Source organism: Pygocentrus nattereri, chromosome 7 (assembly GCF_015220715.1).
Source record: "Pygocentrus nattereri isolate fPygNat1 chromosome 7, fPygNat1.pri, whole genome shotgun sequence".
NCBI lineage: Eukaryota > Metazoa > Chordata > Actinopteri > Characiformes > Serrasalmidae > Pygocentrus > Pygocentrus nattereri.
In genome coordinates, this window is record NC_051217.1 from 432468 (window position 1) to 442500 (window position 10033).

General features: G+C 41.7%; 1 protein-coding gene across 2 annotated transcripts in view; it reads right to left on the minus strand.

Annotated features, from left to right (window-relative positions):
• Nucleotides 1–1611: 1611 nt before the first annotated feature.
• Nucleotides 1612–10033, minus strand: part of nat10 (N-acetyltransferase 10) — an 18078-nt gene continuing 9656 nt past the window's right edge. For both annotated transcript variants that reach the window (XM_017717155.2, XM_017717154.2), the window contains 16 exons: nt 7935–8085; nt 6652–6748; nt 6456–6572; nt 5818–5919; nt 5620–5694; nt 5365–5481; nt 5086–5219; nt 4929–4977; nt 4672–4762; nt 4080–4190; nt 3826–3998; nt 3623–3742; nt 2737–2835; nt 2515–2588; nt 2146–2226; nt 1612–2044 (listed from right to left, as the gene is read on the minus strand). In XM_017717155.2, coding sequence (XP_017572644.1) covers nt 1939–2044; nt 2146–2226; nt 2515–2588; nt 2737–2835; nt 3623–3742; nt 3826–3998; nt 4080–4190; nt 4672–4762; nt 4929–4977; nt 5086–5219; nt 5365–5481; nt 5620–5694; nt 5818–5919; nt 6456–6572; nt 6652–6748; nt 7935–8085 — 1697 coding nt within the window. In that variant the 3' untranslated portion in view covers nt 1612–1938. The remainder of the gene's footprint in view (nt 2045–2145; nt 2227–2514; nt 2589–2736; nt 2836–3622; nt 3743–3825; nt 3999–4079; nt 4191–4671; nt 4763–4928; nt 4978–5085; nt 5220–5364; nt 5482–5619; nt 5695–5817; nt 5920–6455; nt 6573–6651; nt 6749–7934; nt 8086–10033) is intronic.

Genomic DNA, 10033 nt, shown 5'->3' on the forward strand with positions numbered 1-10033 from the left:
CCGAGTGGAGAACACCTGTTTGAATTTACATACAGTACCACAGACACTGGTAAGGATTGCCTGTTATAATGTCCGAACATCATCGTGCGTCTGCAGTGTGTATGAAAAGGCCCTCTTTCCAACACTTTATTTAATATTTACATGAAAATAATTTAGTACATCATCAGCAGGGAACACACTTAAACATGGCATTCTTCAGGAAAACTATTTTTCCTGAGTTTAAAATACTGAAAAACACTTCCTGTCGTGCATTTTCATGCACACCATACAAAAAATGAAAAATCCCTTTAAAATGTCTTTACACCTTGCAGTAAACTTCTAACTTAAAAGTTCTACAGAACACTGGGCTGGATGGACTTCAGCTTTTCTCTGGATTGGGGGACTGGCTGTGAATTTAGAAAAGGCTGCTGGGACTGAAAGAACGGCAGAATCACCACCTGTGAGGGCGCCGAGTCCTTGTTGAAGGTTAGAGGTTGAGCCACATCCTTGAGAAAGTGGGGCGGAGGTCAAATTGTGAGGGAAAACTGGGAATTGGCTTTGGTTTGGTTGTTAAAAGGTGGAGGATGAAGCTGACTACATGGATGTGAGCAGGTCGGGCAGAAGCCGTAGGGGCGGTTTATCTGGTCAAGAGCCTTTGTCCATTTTAAGTTCATGCTCATGCTGCGCTCCATGCATATGGAGAAGAACATCCATCTCATCACTCTTCAGGGATTCAGCAATTTTGTATACGAAGACTTCCCATTTTCTCCATTTCGTCTTTTCTCTTCCTTTTGGTGAAACCTTGAGCCCCTTTTAAGGTGTTTGGAAAAGACCTTGATAACAGCAGCTTCACAAATTCAGTTGGTGCTACCATGAGTGATGGGTCATTTATCTCTGGAGCTGTTGACCTTACTGATTAGGATGCACATGCGGGTCATTTCAGGACGCCAGTTCATTTACATGACCGATTTGGGTCACTTACCTAAACGAGTGTGAACCGTCACATTAGAGATCAGATCCAAGGAAAAAATCGGATTTGAGCAAAGAGGCATGTAATGTGAATGTAGCCCATGTGGTTTTGGCCTGACAGCTGGTGCTGGGTGTGCGGTTCTCTAACAGGTTATGGACTTTTCACCTACAGCCATTTCAATGGTTTTTCAGAGAACAACATGGAAAAATACCAATGCAGTTACTAAACAGATCAAAAGAGAATAAGACCCATTTTCCCTTTTTCACTTAAAGGCACATCATTGCTGTCATTGGAGAACTACACAGCAGTCCAGCTGCAATGTTTTCCATTGTGAAACATTTTAAATACATCTTACAAACATGAACGCCATATTACAAGATTCATAATTCTTTATAATTATAATCCTTATATACATTAAATGCCAGAGAGCATCTAAAAGAACCAAAAAAGTGAGCAAATAGCAAATCTATGGAGAAACAGGAACTTAATGATTAGAAACAGAGCCAGTAATGAACTGGGCTGGAACTTGGTTTCCCAGTATAATTCCTCATTAGCCATCTATGTTAATAATCAGTAACTGTATGAAATAATGGGCAACAAAAGCACTTTGGCTTATGACAAATAAAACTGAGAAATAGTTCAACAAGGACGCCACATGAGGATAGTTTTAAAAAAAGGTTTATTCACTCATTGTAGAGTGTATCTTACAGTTACAGTACAAGGGCCAAATGATCCAAAAATTACTGACCAAGCGTGCGGTCAAACATGAAAAAACATTCAAAAAAAAAAAACAACAAAACAACAAAGCACAATCTTAAAGATCTTCCACCACATCCACAAATCCAAAATATTTCATTATTGAACTAAACCAGTTAATTCAACCATCAATATGAAATGAAAGTAGCAAAAGTGGCTTTGGGTTTATACCAATTTGTGTTACACTATATTTGTACACAGCAAAACAGGTAAGTGAGCATTTTGTCCAAAGGTTAAAGCTTCTTTCCAAATTTGGCCTTTTTACCCTTATTTTGCTTCAGGTTCTTGCCTTGCCACTGGCCTTTCTTACTTGTGTCCTCCAATTTTCTTTTCTTGTCACTAAAAGAAACAATACGGATATAAATTAAAACACAGTCATAACTACAGCAGCGTTCTTCTGAAACACGCAGGTAGCCAGAGGTCCTTCATTTCTACCTTACCTCTTTATGCTGACCACAGCTGTGTGACCTGCTGTCTTCAGCACTTGGTCCCATTCTTCATCGTCACCTCGGATCATGTAGCTGAAATGGAAATTACAGTAAAAGTAAATAAGAAATTAGGACATCACTGCTGCAAGTTAACACTGCCAAGCCACAGGCTGCAGTGCTCGATGTATTTAAGAGCTCTGAGAAGCTCATTCTAAACACGGCTCTCTCTCCTGAAAACGTTCTGCTGTGGCAACCCTGGCCATCCCGGCCACAAACGACCTAAAACAATACATGGGCTGTGTTCACACTAAACGAAGGCTGAACGTCCTACTGAGAAGGTGTCGTGTGGTACAGGCTACATTAACTGCTTTAGGCACTTACTGGGAAAGATCCATATCCTTAATCTTTTCCATGTCCTTTTTGTGTTTCTCCTGGAACTCACTAGCTGCCTCATCCTGAAGGCAAAGAAAAGGAGAAAACATAAAAACACCAAAAATTCGAGACTTGAAACTACTTGAAACCAACAGCTACAACTTCTGAACACTTGGAGTGAATTAAGTCGAGTGGAAACATCAGGACAGAGTTCTCAGAGGAGCTCCATACCAGATCCTCATGCAGCGGCCGACTAGTTGGCTCCATGTTAACGTCTTTGACGGCGACCATTTCTGCCTCAACTGCATTCTCTTGGAGGGTGCTGAAGAACTGCAGGAAAGCAAAAAAATCAAAATAAAAATACGATTGTGTTTTATGATCGCCAAGATTTAAAATCTGAGGTCTGGAAATATGAGATGAATTATCGTTTTCAAAAGTTATCTACAAGTTTTCATCTTCAAATGTCTTTTATGCCACAATTAGCTTGAAAATCTTCAAACTGAGTTACTTTAAAGTAAAACAATTTGTTTCAAGGTCTAGTGACAAACTATTTTAACGGTTTAAGAAATCACACATTAGCATGTTTCAAAAATAACTTCTTTATTCAGCGGCAAAAGACCCAAAACGCTTCACCTGCCAGGAAATGAAAGCCTACTTTGATTTTGACTGGTCAAACTTCTGACCCTAGCTTCTTGATTTTATGCCACTTTGTCTGCAGTCCGTCACTTGATGAGCACTATGCTGCAGTTTGCAACAACATTCATCCAAATGGCTGTGCAGCTGTTATAGCTTTATCTCTCAGCATCTTGGCCTCCAATTTTAAGACAAAAGGCATTAAAATTTATGTTGGTTGAGAATTTGACGCACCTGACAAAGCCTGTGAGGATTTATGAAATAAACACTCATCAAATATTTCATAGGCATCAAGTAAAAGCAAAGCCATATTCTGTTCTTCAGCCACAGCGATTTGTCTACAACATCAATCTGTATATTTGCATGACACTTCCTTAGAGGAGGACTTCATGTATTCCTGAAAGCTCTTGCTTTTGGTTTCAATCAGCAAAAACAGCAGTTAACAGCAGAGGCACGTCATTCTTACGTCATGCTTTTCTCTCACCTGTACCACCTTGCGGATGAGACGGTTGAATAGGCCCATGAGCTGAGAGCTGGGCAGGTCAATCTCCTTCTCAAGGTCATCTACAGATTTGTGCTGCAATCCAAGTCCCAAGAGCAGCACCTGGAAGAGAGTGATGAAGTTAAACATGGAACCAAACCCAAATGCACAACGGTGGATGGAGACTAATAAAGCCACACACTCACAGACTGAGCAGCAGAAAGCGAAATACCGCCCAGCTGTTTGAGGAAGAACATTCGGGCCACGGCAGGGACCATGTCCATAATGAGATGATAGTCCACCATGTTCCTGGAGTACATCTCTAAACGCTTCAGATCGTAGGGGGTGAACTGGGCAGCTAACTCCATGCTGGTGAGTGCTAAGATAAAGATGAAACACAGTTATATGGATAAACCAAAACACCACGGAAGTGCTGGAGCGAGCCGTGTAGGGCGCTTACTTGCTGGACTGTCATCTTTGACATTCTTGCTCTGCAGTATGTTCAGGGCTAAAGAGGGGCTAAAACTGCTGAACTGGTAGGAGAGCAGAGAAAGAAACCTCCGCCGGAAGTCTGTAGAACAAAACGAACATTTTTAGATTTCTCACACACACACACACACACACACACACACACACACACACACACACACACACACTTTAGGGCTGTCGAAGTTAAAGCGATTATAACACATTAATGTGATCTCAAAGTGGCGTTAACGCAAATTCTACTTGGCCCTGCGAGTCATGCGTAGTTCATGTTGAGACTTGACCGTGCGCAGCATGCAGCCAAATAATCCATTAATAATCCGACTAATGGCTCAACAGGAACGGAATACGTCCATGTAAACACGTTTTTCGGAATACAATTACTGTCCGACTGAACGAGGAGGCTAAACCTCTAAATAACCCGTTAAATAGAAGAATAATATCCGGGTAAACGCCTCTATACCCAAAAACATTACAGTGCTACACTATCAAACTTTCCACACTTTGTGTGCACCCAAGTGCATAAGGTGAATCAGTTCTGTAGGAATACGTGTGAAGAGACTCACCTTTCCAGAAGGCAGGCAGCCACGGTCCTGCTGACTCCTCCGTGTTCAGCTCCTTTAACATTACACAGGAGTGCTCGCCTGTCAGGTCATTCTGGAAATCAAAATGAGTTCATGTTAATCTTGCACAGCAGTATTCGATGGACAGAGTCTGAAGAGACAGAGACACTACATTACAACCCCACATTTCAGTGCTGTCTTATTCCAAACCGGAATCAAATGAATGTTGCAAAACAACAAAAATGGCTCTTAATGCTTACTGGAGTTTGTCTTAAATAAACTGGAACAAAGCCAGCCTTCTTCCAGAATCTGTGGATGGAGAGGAAAGAAACTGAGCAAGAGATGCTGGTGCATTTGTGAAAAGTGTGATGCAAGTGCATAAATGGTGCATATATGTTTGCACGTGATTATATTTACTTGAGCAGTCCTGGCGTGAGACCATATGACACTCCTATGTAGTCCAGTCTCTCTGCTGTCCTCTCATTCAGTTTCAACAAGAGGGGAGGCAGGTCTGTCCGGGGAGACACCACCTCTTCCAGAAGGCTGACAGCCTATGTACACATACAGGGTGCATACCTCGAGAACAGCGCTGATGTGAAATTACCTTACAAGCGTATTAATCCATTATACTTCAATAATTATAGCCCAAAATCCCTAAAAAAGCCACTCAGAGATACAGTGTGTGTTTCACATTACCTCACTGCTGACTGAGTTAATTGTCCTGGCATTCGGCTGTTCGCTCTCGTCCAGCAGAGGAAACTGACCCTCATAGTAACGCTGGAGCAGCTGCAGCGCACGGCTCCCGTAACCCATCTGAGAGAGTTCATCCAGATCAAAACGTAATGTAATGTAATTACATAGCACTTTACTTAACGGGTAAAGCTTCAGGTCACTTTATTTAAATTCAGTACTGCATTATCAGAAAAAGGCTAAGTAAGATGACATCATTACCCTTTGGTAGTCTGGGTTTACCGCAATTCGGACCACCCTTCCCCCCGAGAGGCCGCCAAATTCAGAATCTTGAAACTAAACACACAAAACAGAAAAACTTAATCTTCACCGAACAAAATCATAACAAAAATGAAAATCACAAACTGAGAGGTAACCCAGGACATAATGACTGGCGGCAAGGTGACGATTTTCCCATACCTGCTCTGATACAGTCCAGGGAATGAGGTCCCCTGCCGCTTTCTTTCCTCTGGACAAGCTGTTGAGGATCGACTGACGGGAAATTTCTCCCTCCAGACACACCTTTAAGTGAAGGTGACACTTGATAAGTATGAGATTTAAATGACCTTTTGCAACCCAGTTCAATACCATTAGAGCATAATTAGTCCTGTTTAGCTGAATTTACTGCAGGAAAGTCTATTATATAAATATTATAATATTACAGTATATTATAAAAATCATAATCACTGCACTTTCTAAATGAGGCAGTACTGTTTTTAATCAAACATTAGAAAACAACATATTGTGACTGAGTACTATGAAAAGGCCTTCAAGCATCATGACGTTTTCCCCTGTATCCATCAGTCTATACAAGTTTTGGACTCCAACAACGGTTTGATACGTACTGTACAGACGACCGGAGGTTTAAGAGCATACATCACACTAGGACAATTTAACTCGGTTATCCTTCAGATGCATTCTTATGATTATAATGTAGTGCAGAAAAGCATGTAAACTTTATAGGAACAGTCATATGGCTTTAACTGAAGGTTTCTAATAGAATTGTGCTTGAAGTGTCCTTTTAATATTTCCCCAGTACAAGGTGCCAATTTGTATACCTGCAAAACTGCTAAAACTTCTGGCAAAGAATTGTGTGTTGGTGGAACAGGAGGCAAGAGACAGAAGAGATGATGAGCTGGAGCATCTGAGAGCAACTGCAGGTCATTGGGCGAATTCTGCAGAGAAACATTTACAGTCAATGCACATTTCATACGACTGTGTCCAGAAACATTTAGGACAGAGCAGTATACCCACCTTATAGTGAGACGCCACATAGAGGGCCATGAGGCGCTGGAGGAAGGCCTCAGAGGCTTTATGGTAACAGAATAAAGTATCTCTGTTCACATAGTACCTGTAATAAGACGCTAAGGAAAACCACGATCATCAGGGCTAAGTACCTTCTCATCACTGGCTCTGTGGAATAAAGTTAGTATCTATTATTCTCTGTTCATTAAGTATGTATGACCATTGTTAGCTTGACTTTTACAGAAGTGGTTCAGCTCAGTTATCGGTTGGTAGCGGTGGTGTTGGTTATATATTTGTAGAGCTCTGTCGTGTTGCAGTGCTGTAAACATGTTTTAACGTTACTGTGAAAATGACGTTACTGTGATCTGCGGCTTCTGTGTCTGTGAACATTGTTATTTGCTCATTTTACAGCAGCAGACTCCCTCACCCACACACTTTACTGGGCTTTATCCCACCCCCGGTCCCATTTCACCCCTTGCCCCTACCACTCAGCCCTTAGCCCTCCGTTTCGCTCGTTCATGTCCAGGGTTTGGGAACCACGGCACTAAAGCTCCTGCGGTCTCCAACACTTGTTATAACTGAGAAGTAGGCGTGTGTGTTATACCCATAACGTAATTAAAGAGGTCATAAAGGGCTCGTTTAGGAAAACCGCAGGAGGCCCACTTTTGCTTCTCTAAAGACCCTTGTTTGAAAAAGAGATTTATGAGAGGATATAAAGGTTCTTTTCATTGAACAATACTAAGGGAAGGTTCATAGAACCATTATGTTATGTGTAGGTTCTAAAAACATCAGACTCTAATCTCATTTATAAAAACCTAAAAAGATGTATCCACTCAAAGGTTCTTTAAGGCAAAGGCCCTCAGACCAGTCTACCTCAGACCAGTCTCAGACCAGTCCGATCACACCCCTAACGGTCCACATCTTTGCTCTACCCCTAGGCGAAGTTGGTTGAAGCAAAAACGTGGACCATCAGGGGTCCCCGAGGGCTGATATGAGAACCACAAAGGCAAACTTGCACTTTATTTTAACTACACATGTGAATAAATGGCTTTGTATCATGTGGTTGTACAGAGAGTTGGTTATGCATTTCATCAGAAATCAATGCATCTACTAGACGCAATGCCTACACATGCTGATCTCACATCACTGGACAAACCGTGACACCCACTTCTGCCATATACGGCTGCTGTCTTCACAAAACGGTCTCCTTAACGGTTACCATGCTTATCGTTGACAATGTTGTGCAACATCACAAGAGATTCAGCTTTAAGCTGCCAGCTGATGGAGGATACAGGTCACAGGTTTCAGGCAGGGGACAGCCGGAGATGATGCGTGGCACACTCAGGCAGTCAAGACACAGGAGTTCATTGAGCCATTTCTCCACAGGGTCTCCTGGAGCGTAGCGGATGGACTCGTGAAGAGACATCTCATGGAGAGACCGCGCTGAAAAACAAATGAGGAATTTGCTGATATTTAGTAGCTGGTAATTATTTACTTCTTACCTGTATTGGCATTACTTAGAAACATTTATGCACAAACCACTGAAATGGTGACTGTAAAATGATTCCCACCGTAACAACATGACACTGTTATTTATGTTCATATTGTATTTAATTTATTATAGTTCCCTATACTCTTTAAGAAACTCTAAAACAAATAATAACGTTGTTTTTGTGTCGTAAAACCTGTAAAAATGATGTTCAAATCATTTAACCCCATATTTATTTGAGAAATTTTGTTTTTTTTGAATAATGTATGCACATTTAGATTTTGAGTCCAGAAACGAGTTTAAAAAAAAGTTGGGACTGGTCAACTAATTAGGTTAATTGGCAACAGGTCAGTAAAACGATTGGCTACGGAAAGTGCATCCCAGAGAGTCTTTCAGAAGCAAAGATGGATAAGAGTCCATCATTCTGTAAAAGACTACACAGACAAGTAGTGCAAAAATTCCCAATGTTAAATAGCAAGGAACTCTGGGATTCCATCATCTACAGCTCATCATCATCATTAAAAGATTCAGAGAATCCAGAGAAGGGGACCAGGCTGAAAACCAGAATTGACGGTGGTGATCTTCAGGCTCTCAGACGGCAGGAGACGACTGCATGGGCAAGGATCACTTCCAAAAACCTCTCACTGCAGTTCATTAAACTCTAACAGCAAATCTCACACGATATATAAACAGAACAGAGTGGACAGAGTGTCCTCTGGGCTAAAGAGGAGAGGGACCACCCGGCTTTTTATTAGCCCACAGTTCAAAAGCCAACATATCGCTGTTGTCAGAAGAAAACCTTGTATCTCCAAAAGTGTAACTTTACAGGAGAAGGAAAAATATACTTAACTTTTAATGTAAGTCAATGGAACCAGACTTTTTCCACAGAATTTTGGGCCGTTTCTTTTGTGCCGTTCATCATGAAATTTAAATGCAACGTAAAGAACAACAGATGCTTTCAAATTATGTATAAAACAAAAATGGAGATACAAGGTTTTGTTCCGACAGCAACGATACGCTGCCTTCCATGACGTCTTTTTTGAGGAAGGTCTTGCTTTTATTTAGCGACCCAACATCAAACCACATTCTGCAATACAGCAATACAGGAGCCAAGCTGGCCTGCCTGCAGTCCAGACCCATCACCCACTAAAAACATTTGGTGCGTTATGAAATGAAAAAGACGTTAAAAATGCAGGAGCGCTATTCCGAGAATCTGTAATGAGAACACTTTGATCGCTTCCGGTACAGACTACATGATTCAAACATCCGGGCTCAATGTGTGCTGCTGGTGGTGCCACCACCCAACACATTTGAGATTATTGTTAGAAAGTGCTCCAGCAGGTTCACATTATCTGCGCCCTGTGTTCCAGGCCATGCCAAAGAAGCAGCAGATGAATACCCACTGGCACAGCTTACCGCCTTGAAACTGTAATATCCTCCAAAGAGCAGATGTTTGCTCAGAAAAATAGGCACTGTAGCAAATAGGACACATCTGAGCTCAGGTTTGTGGATGGTGGAGCGGAGGGACGCCAGACTGTCTCAGAGTGCTGCCGTGTCTGTGTGTCCTTCTGGTTCTCTCCTGTTAGTTAAGCTGTCATAGTCAGATCTGCCGGAGTCGTTAGCCTCACTCTGGAAATGTTTACATTCCCTGTTTTACGTCCAAACAGACAGAATAAAACTAATTCCCTCCCCCTGCCGCCCTACCCCATAAATAATAACCCCATGTAATTTTCATAAGTGAGGCATTTCTTTATCCTGAGAATTCGAACACACACGTGTACAGAAAGCTACCATCTGCCATTCCAACAGAGGATCCAGTCCTGCTGTAATCAATGCATTTACAGTCAATGCACTCTGGGTTGTTCTTTTGTTGAACATTGATCATTAATAAACTTATGAACT